Source organism: Anas acuta, chromosome 18 (assembly GCF_963932015.1).
Source record: "Anas acuta chromosome 18, bAnaAcu1.1, whole genome shotgun sequence".
Taxonomy (NCBI): Eukaryota; Metazoa; Chordata; class Aves; order Anseriformes; family Anatidae; genus Anas; species Anas acuta.
The window spans coordinates 12373536-12393333 of NC_088996.1; the positions used below are offsets into that span (position 1 = coordinate 12373536).

Consider the following 19798-nt stretch of genomic DNA (forward strand, 5'->3'; position numbering starts at 1 on the left):
AATCCAATTGCTCACAGCACTACCAGGGGGTGAGGAACTGCTCGGGCCAGCGCAGCTCCCTCGGTGGTGCACTGATTCAATCAAGGCCCTAAAAACCCAGCGTGACCTCGATTTTGTGCCTCAGCCGTCACCAGCGTGTAATGAAGTTACAGCAGTTTGGGCTCCTTGATGACTGTTTCATCTTAATATTTGTTTTTGTTCTTCTTTATAAGGGACACGAAGCGAACGGAATTGGTTTATTCTCCCGGATTTGAACACAGGTCAAGAAAATCTCAGCAACTCCATAATGAGGGCAGGAGATCTGAGGCAGCGGCTGCCTCGCTGCGGTCCCAGCTTTCATTCCTCATGTACAACAGCAGCTCTGGACTGATTCACGAGAAATAAACCCCTGGCTTTTACTGCCACATTCAGCAGTAACAGCCCGTAACCGCAGCGTCTGCTGACCATGACAGGCTGAAAAAAATCCCTACAGCAGCCTAATTGCGCTTGGGGCTGCTTTTAAGGCACAGGAGTGGTCTTCCTTGAAAACCACCAGGGGTTTCGGTTCGGAACCATCTCAGTGCTGTGATGAAGCCCCTTCTCATGGATTAAGCTCCACCAGGCAGTGCCTGCAGGACATGGGCACAATGTGGGATCTGGGGCCAAGCCCCGTGCCCTCTCCATGCACCACATTCACTGCCCCGAGCAATCCCCAGCTCTGTCCTCCAGATAATAAGCAAGGTGCAGCACTTGCTGAACATCAGCTGCTTTTCCTGCCTTATAAAGGGGGAAAATCTGCTTTGAAGATGGAGAGGAGACAATCCAAGGCTTTTTTTTTTTTAAAGCAGCTCAGCACAGGCTGCAGCACCCAGGCCAGGTTGGCGCCCTGGCACCACTTCTCTGCCCCCTGCCCTAAAAACCCTGACCCCGCAGCAGGAGCTGGATGCTGGAGCTGCCACGTGGGGCTGGCCCCACCACGTCCCTCGCAGCAGGGCACAAGCTGTGGTCACTCAGCAAGCAGCAGCGAGGCGGAGGGGAGCAGTTCTGCTTCCCACAGCAGGAAGCGCAGGGACGATGACGGAGCGCCAGCCTCCCGGCTGCTGAGTGCTCCGGTGCCTTAAGTGGATGAGTCTTCAAAGGAAGAGCAAGATTTTATTGCTTTATTGAACGGGATGACTGATGCAGCTACCAGGATGTTTCTGCCAGCAGCACCTCTCCCACTCCAGGCCAAGGCAATGCTCAGAGCCGCATTCGGGGAGCTCCAGCTGGCTCTGCCCAAGCTCCCCAGGCACCAGCTCAAAGCTGACTCCAGCATCCCACGAGCCCAGGAGGTGCCTCCAGCAGCCTCCGAGGAGGCTCCTCCTGGCTGAGCTTCAGCACTGGCCACGGGGATGGTTCCGTGCCAGGCGAACAAAGCCGCACACAGCTCCCTGCTGCAGAGATGCTGGAGAAGTTTTTACGCAGCACGACCCCACGCTGCGGCACGAGCGGCTCCCCCAGCACCGGAGCTGCTGCAAGTGCCTGGCCCCAGCTCCTCCTGCTTTTTTTTTTTTTTTACATGGCATTTTCCAAGCCCCAGCACTCGGCATTTCCCCTGCCCAGCCTGCACATCGCTCCCTGGATCAGCAGCACGGCCGAGCCCCCGCATGGGCAGGAGCCGACGGAGCTGCCAAAAACCCAGGAACGGGCTCAAGGCTGCCCTGAACACTTTCCTCCTTCCTCCTCTTCTGCATCCCAGCCAGCACACTGAGGGAGAACCCCCCTCTTGACTGAATTCTGCAAATTAACTTATTTTGATCCGTGAGCTGGGAGGGGGGGGGGGCGGTGGAAGCAGTTGAGCAGTTTCATGGCTCTTTAAGCTAAAGCTCTTCATGAGGCTTTTTTTTTTTTTTTTTTTTTCAGAGATAAGCGCTTCCTAAACACTTACTGCTGAAAGATTAAGAGAATGAAAGCCTGATCCTGGTTTTCTTTGCCCAAAGAAGCGGTGCAGGCACAACGACAGCCCTGCTGCTGCCGTGCCATGGCAGGAGCAAACCATCACCATCACCCCTGGGCTGTACGCAGCTGGGGCAGGTTCTCTCCTACACGGGGGGGATCCCTGTGGAAACACGGCTGGGAGCCACCTCGTTGCTTAACGGGTACAATCTCCCTCCGTGGAGATGTGGAGCAACAGATTGCAGAGCCGCCGCCACCCCGGAGTGGTTTGAGCTGCTCAGCTTTCAAGAAAGTGCCAGCCTTCGCCGCAGCACGCAGGACACCTAAATCACACTGCAGCAACACCTTCTGAGGATGCTCAAATTAAGCGTGCCTCACACAAGCGGCTTCGGTACAGTCAGCGGAGCTGGGAGGCTGCAAATTAGCAGGAGCTCGATTCGGAGCACTCCAGCTCAGCACAGGAGCTGCGCTCAGAGCCTGGATGAGTGGTGAGATGGTTTTTTTTTTTTTCCCCCCCTTCAGCGATTATCCTGATTCACGCTACCAGGAGAGTGACTGATTTCCCAAATTTTGGTACAATTAGCAATGTCACTTCCCCAGCTCCCTGCTGATTATTTAAATGCCACCCTGTGCACAGCCCCAGCCGGCGAGGTGCCATCGGCGTTTGGATCACTTTTGGCAGAGATGGATGGCTTTGGTCGTGTTATCAGCCCGCTGCACCTGAAGCATCAGGTTCTGGTCCCAACACGCCACCTTCTCACGCCTTGCTTACAGACAGGAAGATGAGATTTTTGGCTTCAGAGTTAACCTTTCCCTTTTACCCCTTAAGGAATGAGTCGGGCTGCGGTCACTGAATGCCCCTAACCCCAGCAGTAGCAGCAGCACTGAGCCAGGCAGGTTTGCAAACGGATGCATTCATCTCTCATTAAAATCTGCTCTGTTTGGACACGATCCATGAGCAGCTCAGACCACAGGTCAGACTTCAGGAGACCTGAACTCATCCCACACATTTCCTCAGCAACCCTGCGCCGCAGCCCCCCACCACGACCCAGGCAGGGGCTGCGCATGGGATGCTCCACAACAAGACCTCGGTCCCGACCCGATCCCTGCCAGGAGCCGCATTGGGGGCCACCAGGGACCCGGTGCAGCCCAGCCCGAGCTCCCGCAGCAGGCGCAGGGCGCACGCAGCCCACGCCGCAGTCACGCTGCCGTGATTCACTCGCCAGCCTCCTCCAGCACGCGCTCGCCACCCGGGCGGGCTGGGGGAAGGGACTCCCCATCAGAAGGCACGGAAAATATTTAAGCAAAACACCATCCAGAGGAAGATGGATCTGGCACAACAAACTAATGATCTTTTCGGGTTCATTCATTAAGCAGAGGGGGGGATAACAGAGCCAGCCACGGCGGGCTCGGTGGGGTTAGTCACCAGAGTACCACCCTGCACGGTACCTGCTGGGGGCTGAGCTCTGGCACAGCCCAGGCTGCCTCCCCAACCAGCCCCTCTGCTCTAAAACCTCCTGCACGATCCACCACGGGCACCAACACCTCCCTGCCCGCTCCTCCTGTCGTTATCCAAACACCAGCACACGGCACGGGGCAGCAGCTCCTACCTGCAGCTCCTTATCCGAGTACTTCTGGGGGTTTTTGCTTCCTTGGCTCTTCTTGCGGAGTTTCTTCAGCTCTGCCTGGCACTTGTCGAGCGAGTCGCCCTTGCTCCTTTGCTCTGTCTGGTATTTCTTCAGCGCAGCCTGGGGGCGAGAGGAGAAGGCTCTGAGCTGCTGGAGTGCTGCTGCCAGGGGCAGGCGCACGGCCACCAGGAGACAGGGAGAGAACAAGCAGGGCTGTGGCAGCCTAACACCGGGGGAAAAAACAGCAATTTGTGTGGGTGACACGTCTGGTGGCCTGGGGACCCCTCGGAGCATGGCACAGCCGTGCCCTGTGCAGGGCAGGGAGGAGCAGGAGCAAACCAGCGGGTCACTTACGCTCAGGTAGCGTGAGTCCAGCTCCACCTTCTGCTCCAGCTGTGTCAGGAGCTCGTTGTGGAAGGACTTGAGCTGCAGAGAAAAAAGCAGAGGGGCTGTTTGCGTGGGCTGCCAAGACCAGAAGTAGCTGAACGCTCCCCAAAACCCCTGCGATGGGAACCGAGGGGGCCCAGGGAGGTGCACAAAAAGGGGGCTGGGGCTGGAGGGGTTGCTGCTGGCAGAGGGATGGACAGAGGGACCCGGCAGGACACTGCTCAGCCACAACGCCAGCAGCTTGGCTTTGATACGAGCAAACTCTGTGCACGAGCAGATCCACGTGGGGCTGGCTGAGATCAGATCTGGGGGCTCGGAGGAGCTGGGAGGGGGTTGCTGAGCCCAGGCTGAGGAGCAGCCCCCGTGCTGCAGCACCGACGCGCGCTCACCATCTCCTCCAGCTGGTTCTGGATCTGCCGGTGGACTTCTGCCATCTGGAAGAGCACGTCTCCTGGAAAGACAAAACGTGGGAGGGGGGCTCGAGGTGCTGAGCTGAGGGACACCCCCCATCCGGGGGTACCCCACTGGTGGGAAGGGGTCTGCAGCCAGACTGCGGGGCTCCAGGAGCGCACAGGGTACCCCTGGTGCCCACCTCCCAGCCAAAGCAGAGACATTTCAGACTCTTGGACAAACATTTGTCTCCTGTAGCACTGGGGAAACAGATGAAGGACGTGCAGCAGCCTGGCCCTAATACACAACACCCCCTGACCCGTCCAGCCCCAATGGCCAAGCCACAGCGCCCAGGGCTGCAATCCCAGCCCTGGTCCCTGCCCTGCCACCCCCATCCCCAGGCTGGGAACGGAGCTGCAGGAGGAAGGGCTGCCCTGGCAGAGGGACCCCAGCTCGGCTTTCACTCTTCCTTGAATTTTTCTTTTCGAATGTAAGACCATCAAGCTGTGCTCCCGCCTGGCTTTTTCCTGGACAGGAAGGGCCACATCCTGCCTCAGCAAAACCCCGCGGTGGCTGGAGCCAGACGGCGGCCCCACGGAGCGTCTTTAGGAGAGGAGCCAGGGCTACTGCTCGGCTGAAAGCAGCGGCTCCAGCTCAGCTTTTAGGGAGAGCCAAGCGCCGTCAGCTGTCTGTAAAAGCCAAGCTTGGAAGCCCAAACCCCCAGCACGGCATCTGGAGCTTCACAGGCAGCGATTTGAGAGTTTAAAGCCGTGATCTGCCGGAGCTGCGCCCACCTCGGACCCATGGTGCTGCCACCCAGAAGTGGCTGGGGGCGAGGAGCACCCAGAGCTCTCCCACCAGCAGCGTGAAACTCTAGGGCACAAAAGCAACTGGTGCGTACTGGGCCAGTCCCAGCCTGCCACCGGGTCACCCTGTCCCCAGCAGCGAGCCCCACGTGCTTGGGCACACGGGCAGCTCTCCAGCAGTGTCAACAGTGCTGGGTAACTGGGGACAGCCTGGTCCAGCATCCCTTCGCTCCTGGGGGCTGAAGCAATTCGGACTTTGCACCCACACAGCGTGTCTCAAAACTCTCTGCAAACATTAAAATCTGAGCCCGTTGCGTCCTGGGCGGGCACCAGCCCCTCCGCTGCGTGCCCCCTGCTTTGAAAGGTGGAAAATTTGTCTCTGAAGGCTGAAGGTGCTCAGCCAGGCACAGGGAAGGAAGCGGAGCCGCCGTCCCCCTGCCCGGCCCCGCGGGGAGCAGCGATGCACAGAGCAAGGTGACACCATCCCGCTGCGCTCCCACGCCGGGGAGCCGAGCCCCGAGATGGGCGCAGCAGCGGGCAGGCAGTTAACTTTTACGGCCTCTTTGGAAGGTGCTGAACAAAGCAAAGCAGCCCACAGCGCCGAGGCGGAGCTGGCAGGGCTCTGGCAATTACGCACATCTGCGATGAATAGCTCCACGCATGAATGGGAAGGCCTGGGCAAAAGGTCACCACTACAGAGCCCTCCAGGAAATTGCTCTCCGCTTGGGCTGCGGCCGCTCAATCATGGGAAGTGCACAAATTCCCACTGCAAGGGGAGCAAGAAGAATGACGTAAGGAGGGGGGCTGGGTCGAGGTTCCTTTTCCAGGAGGGTATCAGCGCATCGGTGGCCGTATTTCCAAAGCTCGTGCCATCCCCTCTCCTTTTCCCTTCCCATCTGACCGAAGCAGAGCCCCAGCTGACCACATTGGGCAGCAGAAAGGGCCAGCTGAGGGCTGGAGGAGAGCTCTGGCCACCGGTGCAGTGCAAGGAACAATCCCAGAGCAGGGTCTGGGGTGCTCAGAAATACCCCATGCGCCACCAGACCCAGCAGCGGGGTGCAGCAGCACCAGCACCGTGCGGCTCTGCCCCCTGTGCTCTCCTGCCTGGGGAAAAGCAGCCGGCTCCCGGCAGCAGGGGAGGTGGTTGGGACGCCTCCCAGGACACAGATAACCATCTCTGCCGATACTTTCTCTCCTCCACCATCCCCTTTGGCTGTTATCGCAGTGAGAGTGCGGGGAGTTTCAGCCCAGGCTGAAACCCACCCCACATCAAACCGGGCAGGGGCAGAGCCGTTCCCAGCTGCACCAGCACAGCGTGTCCCACTTTGAGCTGCCCCAGGTCCACCCCAGTGTGTTCCCAAGCACTGGGGTCAGTGCTGCTGTTTTCCCAGCTCAGGCATCAGGAAGCCTCGAGGGCTGCGGGGAGGTAGGGAAGGAGCACACACGGTGCTGAGCATGACACCGAGGGCAGCAGCCAGCACCCCACCGGCACGTCCCCATGGGGAACAGGCAGTGGCACGGATCCAGCCCCCAGCCCTGCTCCCGTCCCAGTTTGCTGGAGATGCAGCAGGACCTGCCCAGTGCCTGCAGCAGCTCCAGGCGAGCTCCCTGCGCCCAGGCTCCGGTGCAGGAAGGCTGCTGGATGCCTGCCCGGCGTCGAGTCAGAAGGGCTTCCTCTGAGGTTCCTCCCCAGGAGGAGCCAGGGCAGCCAGTCCCGAAGAAACCCAGCCCCAGGTTTCCCATGGCAGGTTCTGTAGCCGGGAGCCCACGCAGGGCAGCGGGATTGAAGCTATCTTTGGTGCTGTGCAAAGTCTCACGCAGCACCTCCACCACCCTGCTGCCTGCGCACCACGAGCTGCCTCGCCGCTGCAGGAAGGGTACGGCCCTTGCGAGGCACAAACAGACACCTCGCCCTGACACCGCTTGGACTAACGCGGCTTGGCAGCAGGGAAGAAGTTAAACTGTGACTAAGAGACACCACCGCGGCCGGGAAGCCTGAATATTTCAAGCCCTGGCTCAGAATAGGATCTGCAGCACTGCACCAGCGGCGCACGGTGCAAGGCGCTCGCGGCGGGGCCGGCGGCACCCGGGGGCTCCACGTGGCACACCCCAGCACGGGGCCGTGCCGGGAGCTCCCTCCCACGCCACGAGCTGCCGGCACCATGCACAAGGGCTGTCTGCAGCTTAAACACCGTAATTACAGCCGTGCAGCAGGCCACAGACAGGGAAATGGTGTGGGTCACACTGCAAAGAGCGCGAGCACCGGGTGAGCTCTGTGCCAAAACACACATCCTACGGGGCAAGAAACCCAAAGTAAGTGCTTCACCCGAGGTCACAGGCAAAGTCCCAGCAGGGTGGCAGGAGGGCAGTGGCGAGGGCTTCACCCGTGCCAGGCTGGGCACAGCTCCCTGCAGGGACGGCCACGGCGGCGGTGGCAGCGCACGCACAGGGGCGAGAAGGCTGAGGAGGCAAAGGGAGCTGCTATTTACGTCTGTCTGACTCACAGTATCATTCTCGGAGAACTATAGGGGCTATTGTGGGCCCTTCCCCACCACACCCAGCGAGGAACAGCCGAACAGGTTGTTCCACATCCCTCAGATTGCAATCGGGCACCGCAAGCCCTGAAGGAGCCAGCTGCCCGGCCAGAAGGCAGAGCAGCAGGAGCCGGCTGGCAGCGTCTCGTTCCTCAGCCCTGAGCCTACCCAGCACCTTTTTCTTCGAGCTCGATGCAGGCCATTTCCAATAAAAGCACCAAACGATGCACAGCTGCCCCGGCAGCACCCAGCAGGGATGCTCAGTTTGCTCCCAAACGGAGCAAAAAGGGAGGCAAAACCAAGGGGTCCAGGGGCCCAGCCATCCCCAGCTCTTTCCCCCCTGCTTTAAGGGGGACCAGGCAAAGCGACAGCATTGGGATGGAAGCAGCCAAGCAGGCAGAGAGGAGAATTGGTTTGTTAAGTGGGAAAAGGTGAAGGAGTTAACAGGGCAACTCGTCTGAGCGCTGCCTCCTGAGCCATGGAGCCAAAGGTGTGCCGTGGACAGGGCTCCAGCAGTTATTTACGGGGAGGTGTCAGCCTGTGCCCGTTCTGAATGGAGCATTTCCCACCACCACCAGTTACTGCTGGGACCAGCAGCGAGCCTGGCTGGAGCCCTGGGCTCCCATGGCCAGAGTTTGGCACCCGAGCTGTCGTGCGGTTGCTTCCCAACCTGTCCTCAAAACGCACAGCCTGGCAGCAGCTCCAGCTGCTCGCCGAGATCTGCTGAAGGTCCCATCCAAGCAGATTTACAACAGAAGCGTGCTACCGAAAGCTTCCACGATCTTATTTCTCCTCTGATATTAACGCGTCTTGATCCAAGCTCATGAGATGCTGCACAAGCCACAGACAAGCCCTTAAGCCACTGAGAAAAGCACTTCTGAACCCCTGATTCAGCCAAGAAGGCTCCAGAACCTGACTTTATCAGCTCTGACATGAAATGGCAAGGCAACGTGGAGGAAGATTCGTGCATGTACAGTGGGAAGGATACAAGTATGGGAAAACAATCAGCTTCTCCTCACTGATTCATCTATTTCCTCTTCAAAAAGGTTTCATTTATTTATCGCAGCCCGAAAGGATCACCCAGGATTTGTTGCTGTTATATTAGCAACTCATCAGCATTATAATGATCAGTTCTGTTTCCAGCCTGCGTTTCAACCCATCTTGGCAAAGCTTAAGACTTTTTTTTTTTTGAGATGAGGTAAAGAAAGAAGCGAAGGCTTCCCCAGACACCCTGACTCAAGAGAGGTGCAGGGCACATTTCCAGCAGCAGACCCTTGCTGGCTGAGCTTTTGCTGTGCCTCTGGCCTGGGGTTAATTCATGGGCACAGAGGGGCACAGAGGTGCCCCGATGGGCACCCAGTGCCTCCAGGACCCAGGTCTGGGCAAGCAGTGGAGCCACCGACACACTGCTCCCCCTCACATCCCCATCTCCAGGTGGAGGAGGACGCACCCCTGCCTAAAAGGAGGTTGCACCCCTGCCTAAAACCCACGATCTCACAGCTCTGCTGCTGCTGGACGGCAGAGGCCAGCCCCTGGACGTGGCTCATGGACCCCACCACAGCACCAGGGGAGCCTTGTCCCCATGGGGCTGGGCACCGGGGGCGCAGGCAGGTGGCACCCCCAGGAGATGTCACTGCCACGGCTGAAATCCCAGCACTAAACACAGGCTGCAAAGAGCCAGCAGCTGCAGCCAGACACTGAGCTCTTGGCAGCTGCTCACCCAGCAGCCTCCATCGCTTCCCCAGGCACAGGTGGTGAGAGCAACCCGGGGAGGGAGGCTGCTCCGACAGAAAAGGTTTCAGGCAGCGAAAAGGCAACGCAGACAGAACAGCCCCCCCTGGGGCAGGCAGCTTTTAAAGGCGTTGTTTTATTCCCACACCTTGGATTTAACGAGCTCCTTTCTTACAGACCCCACTCCACGAATTACCTGGATCTCACCAGGGTGTCCTCAAGCAGGACGGTGATGCTCAGCGCAGGGTGCCCGGCACTCACAGGACAGAGGGGACCCCACGCTCACTGCTTGGGGCCATCGTGCCCCCCATGCTGGGAAGTTTCTGGCTAAGAACAACCTCGGAGGCAGAGTCCTGAATTTCAGGAACAATTCCTCTGGCAAATGAGGCCTTTGACAGAGCTGCAGGGGGGAGCACCCGGCTCCAGAGCACCCGGCTCCAGAGCACCCATCCCTTCTGGCAGTGCCAGATCATTACCTGCTGAAGCACATCATTAAATCCAACCTCAGAAGGGTGATGCCTCGGGATTCCCACTGCTCCCCCACCCAGAGGCACTTTACAGGGACACCACAAGCTGCTGATCGTGGGGGGAGATGTCCTGAGAGCCGTGCTGGTTTCCCAGGCTCTGCTCTCACGGGTACGAGCAGGCACCGAGCACCACAGCCACCACCAGGCTGCTCCAGCACCTCACGGCCCCCCCGGCTCACATATTAAACACTTTGCTGCTACGATGACCTTTGGCTCTTCGGGATCTATATCTGCTGCAGGAAGCTCCTACCCGAAACAGCTGCAAATCCAATTAACAGATTAATAAACCTCCCCAGAGCATCGAGCGCAGCACAAAGCCTCCGCACTGTGCCAAGGCCACCGAGAGCCAGGCCAGGAGCTGGGACGTGCTTGGACAGCCCGGGGTGTCCCACCAGGCTGCTCCCGTCCCCACCAGTAGCACCACCGGGCTGTCCCCACTGGGACCAGCCACAGAGCCCCTCCTGGGGCACCCTGCGGGGTGCAGGTCCAGCACCCCCGGTCCGTGCGCCATGCACCACTCTCGGAGCCCGGTGTCCTCCTGCACTGGCACCGGGCAGCTCGGCAGCAGACTGGAGCTCAGAGGTGCCACGGGATACGATTTTATCGGGCAAACCGGGCATCAAAAGGCCCATTATCTCGGGGAGGCTCGCTGCAGCTGAACAATGGAAAACTAATTACTGCATTCCTTCCCCTGTCCTGGCGCCGGGCTTCACTCAGCCTCTGCTCCAAGGGGACCTTGGAGAAAAAGCAGCCCCAAAATGAAACCCTCCCCCAGCCCAAGGAGCTCTCTGCAGGTGCTGCTCAGCCCCTGGAAGAAGCGCTTTGAGCAGCATCCAGGTGATTTCAGCGCTGCATTTCTGCTGGCAGCAGCAGCACAAGGGCCAAAGGTACCCGAGCACTTTGGGGGCAGACTCAGGCTCCTTAGGAGCTTCCCAGAGCAAGTTGCCGCCGATCAGACAGGCAGCATTAACTGCAAAATTCACATTTGATAGCCTCAAGATACAAAGCGCAGCCCAGGCCAGCTCAGCACGTGAACCCCCAGCATCGTGAACCCCCAGCATCGCCTCCTCCCAGGGTGGCACAGAGCAGCTCAGCCAGCACGGAGCTGCCTCAAGCAGCTGGTTTGGGGCACCCTGCTGCTGTGCAGGGCCTGAGGGAAGCTGCACGCTGAACCTAGCCAGGACATCACCTTAGCTATGAAGAAAATCAGACTGAACATCCCAAACCCCGCAGTGGGGCTGGCAGCACGACAGTGCCCAAAAACCCAGGGCGCAGAGCGGATTACAACTCAAGTGCTTCATGATTGCTCGGTTTCCCGTTACTGCGTGAGATTATCCCGTCTACACGCTGCTCCGAAAATCTGGTGGGGAATTTGTGAAACATGTGAAGCGCTGAGCACAGAGCCGGGCTGGAGGCAGCAGCCTGGCAGGCGCCGGGGGGGGCAGCAAGGTAAGTGTGCAGCATCTTTATTTTATTTTATTTTTTTTAATAAAGCAAACACCAAGTGAGCTGTCCTGTTCTGGATACCCAGCATGTTTGCAGAGGCAGGGACCACCAACGGGTGCCTTTCCAGCACCCAGATTAAAGAACAAGCTCCTCAGAGCCGCGCGTGCTGCTGTGGTGTTGAGCTGGGCTGGAGGGGCCACAGCAGGGTCAGCCCCAACCCTGCTCCAGGAGGGTACAGAGCATCAGGAGCTGGGACAGATGCGGGCTTTCATCTCCTTTCAGAGAAGATCTGCCGTAGTTTTACTTTCTATTGATGCTTTGTCCCAGAAATGGCCCCAGAAAAATACCCCTGCTCAGAGAAGTGTTGAGGAAACAAATCCCTGATCCTCCTCTCGGAGCAGCATCCCCTGTGCTGCCCTTTGGGGAGGAACCCACCCCCAACGGGACCAGCTCAGACCCATAGATGTGAGCGCTCATTACAAACAGCCCCATTTGCTACAGCTTTTGGTAAGGCATGAAACAACCCAGAGCCCAGGGCTGGCTTCCAGCACTATCAGCAGAGGGCTGATAAGCTCAAGGTGTTCCCAGGCACTGCCTTACCTTCGGCTGGCACAGCCCAGGCTGAAGCATTCCTCAGCCCGTTTGCACATCCCCATTGGGACGGGGTGGCGTCCCTGCCTCTTATCAGCTCCGGGGAACCACAGCCAGAAATGTTATCTCCGCTTTCTTCTGCGTGTGGAGCAGCTGCCACAATAAATAACCAACAAGATCACCGCAGCAGGAGGGCCGAGGAGCAGCCGCTGGGTGTGGGTCGGGGCTAACAGGGGCTGCCAGAAATCCCCTTCCACTGCCAAGCCCCCAGATGGATGGGAGGCGCAGTCACCTGCGAGCATTTGAAACCAACCCCAAAATATCCCGTGCACACCGGGAGAGCCCTCGCAAAGCCTGCTTTCGGGCTGCTTTCCCCTGGGAAGCAGGGCCACCAGAAGCCACGCCAGGGCGAGCGAAGCCTGCAGCTGCTCCAAAGGGGAAGCCGGGTTTGTGGTCCCAGCTCCTGCCCACGCAGCTGAACCACTCTGGGGAACCTTCCCCAGGCTTTCACTTCCAGGATGACGAAGCCACCGTGGCTTGCGGCCCCAAAGAGGCAGTGAAAGCCTCGCGAGCAGCAGAGGAAGCCCTCGAACGAGGTCTGCGCAGCCTTCAGCCTCGCCTGCTGCACGCACCGCCGGCAGGGCTCTCGCTTTATTTATTAAACAGAAACAGATTGCTAGAGGCAGCTTTAATCCGAGCGATAAAGCCGGTTTCCATAGACACCTCGTGCCTCTCCAGAAAAACCCAGACTACGCCAACGAGCTGCGTGCAGCAGAGCCGGAGCTGGATCCGGCCGTGGCTCCGGCACCGCACAGCACCAGGAGCCCAGGGCCAGCCCTGCTGGGGGCTGCTCAGCACCCCGGGAGCCTTCACAGCCTCCTCCTTGCCAATCCACTGCCTCGGATGGCAGCAAAGAGCACAACTTGTGCAGCATCTGGCCAGCGAGGTGGCAGGCGGGAGCGCAGCTGGGGCTGCACAGGGTGCTTGGAGCACCGAGCACGGCATCCCCAGGGGGGAACATGAGCTGCAGCAGAGCCCCGGGAACAGCAGCTCCCCAAAGAATGGGGAAATGGGCACAGAGCAGTGGGACTCAGCAAGTCACAGCTCGGACACGAGCCCAAGCAGGTCACCAGTGGCACCGTGCCGGGACACAGCAGGCAGGGCACGAGCAGCCCCTGCAGTGGCTCCGCTGAGCTCAGCAGGGCGCTGAGTACGAGCGCAGCTCCCACACGCTGCGATGCTGCCAGGAGCCCTGCTGCAGCACGCCCGGCCTGGGTAATGTCCCCAGGCATCCCCACCTCCTGCTCTTTCTCAGGACCGAAGCCCACGGAGGTGCCCAGCACTGCCACGGCTTCCCGGGGAGCTGGGGCTGCTCTGAGCCAAGACAAAAGCACCAGCAAAGCAGCTCTGTGCAAACACTTCCCCTCCGCCAGCACCACGAGCAGCTGACATCTCAGAACCCAGAGACTAAGATTAGCAGGATTTTTTTAAGCTACATTAACAGTGAAGGGAGGCACAACCAGCATTTATATCAGGAGGATCAGCCCCACACCCAGCTCCTTCTCCCCACCAGCACGGAGCTGGTCCCATCCCCTGCTTTCAGCCTGCCCCAAACTGACTCCATCCAGCCGTGAGCAGGCGACTTACCCAGCTCCTTGGATCCTTGGCTTTCGCTGGCCAGCTCTCCCATCTTAACCAGAGCATCGAAGTATCCTTTTGCTGCGTATGTCATACCTAAGAGCATCAAAAAAAAAAAAGGCAGGTTATGGCCTCTTTCATGGCTATTACAACTTCCACGGCACTGAATAGGTGCTAGACACTAAAACAAAAAAGCTCTTACTTCAAAGGGCTTAACCCCACGGGGAGGGGTGAGACAACAAAGAGGCAAAATTAGCGCAGAAGGAACACACCGAGGAGGAAAGCTAGCGCAGCAAGATTACAGAGCTATTTAGGAGAAAAAAAGGTACGTGCAAGACCTCGGTGGTTTTCATTCCTGCGTAACCAGCAGCCTGCTCAGCGCTGCTCAGAAGCAGCACTGTGGAATAATTGACTATCACAGACATTCATTAGGAGTTCGGTCTTGTTTGTTGACATTCCAGCTACACACTTCACTTTAATCAGATAAGCAGGGGGTTTCCTCTAATCACGGGAACGTGTTGTACAGCTCCACAGCTCAACGCCACCGGATCGTGCACCACCGAAGCGCATCCAGCATCGTTCGGTGATTAATGCGCTTCCTTCAGGTGCCCCCACAAGCTCCAGGATCCCAAATGAAGGATGACCAGAGACAGCTTTAAAGATTGCGGGAAGATCTTGGCCTCAAAGCACACCCAGAGCAGGGACGTGAGAAAAACAGAAGCTGGATGATCACACCGGGTCCCCACACAGCACTGCGGTAACCGTGCGCCCAGCTCCAAACTGTGACAAACCCGGCACGCTGGAAGCAGCTGTGCCAGCCAAGTGGGTACACCATGCACCAGTGGAACATTTCAGAACATTTCTGCCCCCCAGGACTGCTTCTCCTCAGTGCTTGCACCAGTTTGGAGGCCGAGCATGGACTAAGTGGCAGCAGCACACCCAAAGCACGAGCCCCACTTCGTTAGCATCATTAGGGGCTGTGCAGTGCCAGCCCGCGGTGCCCCAGGAGGACGTCACCCCCACCACAGCTTCTTCTCCCCCCCCAGCCCCAAAAACACCACTGGGTAGGGAGGCAGCGCAGCTCGGAGGGATGCCAAGGGGGTCTGCATCCACCAGACCCCCATGGAAATACCCAGGAGCCCAGCCTGGCTGCGGGGAACAAGACAGGCTCCAGGCACGAGGCAGGAACACACAGATCCTTCCCAGAGGTCGTGTTTCCAGCACCACCCTTTAAGAACATCAGACAAATATTTTTTTTCTGCCGAGTTAAGATTATGACAGCCTCCTCCCTCGAAGGCATCTTCACCGAGCCAATTTAAAAAATAAAATCCAGGAGACACGCAGCGCAATTTTCTGAAGCGAGCAGAGGCAGAGCAAGCTACCTCTGCACGGAGCTGCTGCAGAGCTGGGCATCCAAAGCCATCAAGTCCAAACAGTTGGGTTTTGGGTTTCATCAATTCAGTTTGCTCAGTTAAATCTACACTCCTCTAGTGGCTCCCAATGGGACCCTAGATTCCCAGTTGAGAGCTGCCACCAATATTTCATTTTTTTTCCCTTCTTTTCCAATGTATTGTTCTGGACAGTGTGAACATTCAAGCGACACTTTTAAAGAGAACTTAAATAATTTTAGAGATTCAACAACGTGTGACCTGCACAGGGCTCACACCCTCCAGCGTTTCAGCCCTAAACACATCAGCAGTGTGGTTTCACTTACTTGCTAAGGCTTTTTCGTAGGTCTTCCCCATAGAAATGAAATTCCTGAGGCTGGGATTGAACTGCTCCATGATCGTCTGGAAGAGAGGACAGCAAACGTTAGCAGAGGTGTCAGGAGCTGGGGTAACTTCCACGGTGGGTAACTGAATGCACAACACATGGAAGTGGCCCAATGCTAAATCTGACACGACAACTCCTGAACACAGCCAGGAACAACCCGAGCCATCCCTCGCCCAGCCCCACTGAGGGCACCGCTGCCTTCCGCTGAGCACAGCCACCCTGGAGCAGCTTCCCCAGGCAGGCTCCAGCAGGGGCCACTGATACCAGGGGCAGAGCCCAGGCACAGGAGGGGGGTGGGCAGACCTCTCAGGCACCCTCCCTTCACCAGGAAGGACCACGTCCAGGTTTTGAACCCCATGGGGTGGGCAGTGCATGGCAATGCGGCTCCGCAGTGTGCTCGTTGGAGAGCAGCTGGGACCTACAGCCTCACACAGGAGCTTCAATTTAATAATTGCTCCAGCCCAGAACATTATCAGATATGGTGAAAGTGGCCATAATGTGGTGTAAATGACCATAACTGGCTGAGAGGGCAGCCCACAGCCCTCAGGCCAAGCAGCGCACTGGGAGGTGACCGCTGGTGAAAGCCCCGTCCTGGGAGCAGCACGGCAGCACCAGCCTGGGCTGCCACGGACATACAGGAGGGGCTGGAGGGCAGCATCCAAAGCAACTGCTAAACCAAGACAGCCCCAAAAAGTGCATCATCCCCAGCAAGCCGGTGCCAACCGTGGCTAAAGCTCCATGGGAAGAATTGCACCCCAGTGGCCGAGCACTTGGTGTCACTTCCCAGCTGCCCAAAAATGCAGAAACGAGAACACAGCACACCAGAAACAGTCCGCTGGGCTTTCCCTCCTCCCTCCCTTTAAGATCCTTATTTAACCATGAGGCAGAGAAGGACTAATCGGATCACACACAAGAACAGCTCTTTGTACGTTGGTCACAGCAGCGACTGACCCTCTCCTGCCAAAGCGACTCACTCCCAGCACCGACAGCAGCTCTGGAACAAATCTCGGACTCCCAGCTGGGCTGGGAAAAAGGCAGCGATGCCCCCATGCCCACCGCACCCTCCAGACCCTGCAGCAACCCTGGGTCCAGCCCCACATCCCTGCCCCATCCCGTGGGCAGCTGCCCACACGTCCCCAGCTGTGGGTGCCCAGGGGACCGGGGCTGTGCCCCGCACCGCTGCCAGCAGCTCCCTGTGCTGGGAAGGCAGCAGACAGACACTTCTGTCAAATAAGCTGATTAAGCAGCTGTCACCTCATCTGAAGCTGGCCAAACACTATAAAGCTCATTTTCTGCCTGGGGCATTTTTTTATCCCGAGTTCCTGCTGCCTGGCCTTTCCCGGGCACCGTGGTTTTCATTTTCTTCTGCGGGTGCCTGCATGCAGGACGGATCGGCTGGGGCAGCCAAGCTGTCGCCTTCCCCTTGTTCAAAATTTAATTTCCATGAGCAGCAACCCGCGTGGGATGATGCTCTGCCCCAGTCCATGCCGAGCACACCAAGGGCATCGCTTCAGTGCTGGCACAGGGGATCCCAAATCCCCCCCGTAACGCAGCAACAGCTGGGGGACAGGGCGCAGAGCCCCAGGGCAGCCCCGAGCCACGCTGCCAAGCCTCAGAGCCCACGATGCACAGCCCGGCAAGGGACAGGAGACGACCCAAGGGGATCTGACGTGGTGAGCACGAGGCTAATGAGGACTCCAGGGCTAATTGGGGCTGTGGGCCAGCCAGGAGGGCTCCTCCATGGCAGCACGGAGCCGCTCAGCGAACGCGCTCAGCTTGAGAGGAGAAAATTAACCCGTAGCAGCAAGCCACGGAGCGAGTTGTTTTCCCTAATTGTAGGAGGCAATTGCACAGGAGCTAATTAGCACCGGGGAGGGCTGCTCCGTCCTTCCCACGTCACGTTTGGCTTCGGTCGGCCGCGTCCCCGCGGCGTGCCACCGCCACGCAGAGCTCGGCCCCAGCCACCTGAGGCTGAGCAGCGCCCGTGCAGGAGGGAAATTGGCAGAATTTCTGCAGGGAAAGGATTTTTTAAACAGTTTGCTGGGTTAAGTGCAATAAGTGTTTGTGTATGTATGCGTGCGTGTGTGTATAAATAAACCAGTTTTTGCAGCAGTGCCCAAATAAACAAATCTTCCCCAAAATGAAGCTCCAAGAACCAGCACCCAAATGGGCTCAGCACCAGGGCACTGGTGCAGGTGGCAGTGCCAGGGAGCAAAGCTCAGGGCTGAAAGCAGCTGAGCTCCTCTCGACCTGCAGGGACACGGCACAGATTTGAGGAAATGCCCTCCCAAAATCCAACACATCTTCCCCAGGCAGGGGGCTGGGGCACAAGAGCCACGGAGCGACGCAGCAAATCAAAGCAGAACGGATCCCGCTAACCAAGGGGAGGGGAGGGAGGCGACTTGTGCTGGCCAAATAAAACCCCTGAAACCCTTCGGAGGAAGTTTGCTGAAAGTGAACGTCTTTAAGACGTGGCCTAGAGACTCCAACATAAACAGCCCCGCAGGATAAGGGCATTAAAAAAAAAAAAGGGCTCTTCACTCCTGAGATAAAAATAGAGTTTTTCAGCCCTCATTTTCACTGCCACGGTGGGAAAGGAAGCCAGCTCCAGAGCTAACACCTCCATATCCCCCAACACAGAGAAGCTGGAGAGCTACCAGCAAGAAACAAACACTGGAAGATAAACACCTTTACATCAGGGACTCAACAAGCTTCTCGTGCCCAGGAGACCCGGCACAGCACCACAGCTGCCTGCTGGGGGGACCGGTGTGCCAGCAGCCCCCGGAGGGGCACACGGAGAGGGCAGGGAGCAGCCTGTGTGTGTCTGTGTGCTCCTGCAGGGGTTTCTGTGAGCTGGGAAGGTGAAGCCAGGTTTGCCAGACGCTACCCTGAAGCTGATATTTGGAGCAATTCTGGTACTGAAAGCAAATCTCGCCCTCCCTCAAATTTTGCTCCATCAGCACCACCCCCAAGTTGTTTGCCTTCCACATGCCAGCCTGGGCAGAGTTTAGAAAAACAGAGACAAAAAAGAAATCTGGCAGCCAAAGGTTGAAAGGGCTTTGCTTTGTTCCACTACGCTGAATTCCCTGGGTAATACCACTCAGCTCTCGGGGATTGGCATGGCTTTTTTCAGCTGCCAAAAACGAAACTAATGCAAAGCACGAGGTCTCCAGGACACAGCCCTGTGAGTTAGGGGGGGGAGAAGAGTCCACAGAAAGCGAGCTCAACATCTCTCCCCTCTGAGTGGGCTCCGCTTTGTGCCGCAGCAAGGATTCACCTGCTGCTCCAGTGCCATAATAACCAGCCCACAATTAAAAGTCAATTAAGAGTGCTCCCCAAGAACAAGCTGGAAGTGGAGCTGCCTCGCATTGTATCAAGTTTCCCTTGCATAGGAGGCAGACCTTCACACCACCTCCCTGAAGTCTTTAAAAAAAATTAAGAACAGGCTTCATGATTTCCCCAAAGCCCACCCCACACCCCCAAGGCACCCCACAGCACCCCTGCGGGACACCGTGGCCATGCCAAGCTCCGCGGGGGTCTCCTTACAGCAGAGCCACCCCGCGCCGGCAGCTCAGCTACGAGGAAGTTTTGTTTCTAAATGGGTCAGCCCTGCTTTGGGAACGCCTTCCATTATTTCTGTGTTAATATTTAATGTCCAAACAAACCCCGTTGCTGCCACCACCTCCGCGCGCCCTGCCCCGAGCTCAGTGGTGGGACGAGCCCCAGCTCTGGGCGCTGTGGGGCTGGCTGTAGGGATGCTCAGCGCCTTACAACACACCCCGCTGCTCTGCCCCAGGAATTCCCCCACCATCCCAAGTCCCTGGGGTCTCAGGTACCGTGACACACAGCACAGCAGCTGCCTTTCCCAAGCAGAGCTGCTGATAGCTCTTGTTCCGCATCCCTCCGTTGCCAGCAGCAAGGCCACCGTGCCAAGAGATCCCAAAATTCGCTGTGAACGAGTGGAAGGGCTCAGGGTGGTCTTCAGGGCAGGGTAAGAGCAGGAACCCTTCTTTAAGCTGTAAACCACTTAATTTCACACCTAGGCACCACGTCAGAAGTGAGGCACCCAAGCTTCAGGGCTAGAGCCTGGGTACAGGCTTGGAGGGAGCTGAAGCCCTGCAGGGTGCAGAGCACCAGCAGCACGCTGGCTGGTGGCACCCCCTGGGAGTACCCCACAGGATCCCAAAAGCAGGAACACCGCAGGGCAGAGCCAGCCCCAGCCCCAGGGGCTCTGCTGTGAGCCGGGATGGCCACCGGGAGCTGGGGGCTGCAGGGCCACTGCTCCCAGTGCCAAAGGGCTCAGCTCTGCCAAGAGCTTTTGCAAAACCAGTGCCTGCGCAGGGGCTGCTTGCAGCCAGCTGCCCTACGCCCTGCAACAGGAGCAGCAGGGCTGCAAAACCTCAGCTGCGAGCAGGCGCAGCACAAGGAGCCAC

The 19798-nt window shown here is 58.2% G+C and overlaps 1 protein-coding gene across 7 annotated transcripts in view; it reads right to left on the reverse strand.

The window, feature by feature from the left end:
* Window positions 1–19798, reverse strand: part of BAIAP2 (BAR/IMD domain containing adaptor protein 2) — a 41330-nt gene that overhangs the window by 17597 nt on the left and 3935 nt on the right. For all 7 annotated transcript variants that reach the window (XM_068654799.1, XM_068654796.1, XM_068654798.1 and 4 more), the window contains exons 2-6: window positions 15307–15382; window positions 13602–13688; window positions 4319–4380; window positions 3897–3968; window positions 3525–3662 (exon numbers count right to left, since the gene is read on the reverse strand). In XM_068654799.1, coding sequence (XP_068510900.1) covers window positions 3525–3662; window positions 3897–3968; window positions 4319–4380; window positions 13602–13688; window positions 15307–15382 — 435 coding nt within the window. The remainder of the gene's footprint in view (window positions 1–3524; window positions 3663–3896; window positions 3969–4318; window positions 4381–13601; window positions 13689–15306; window positions 15383–19798) is intronic.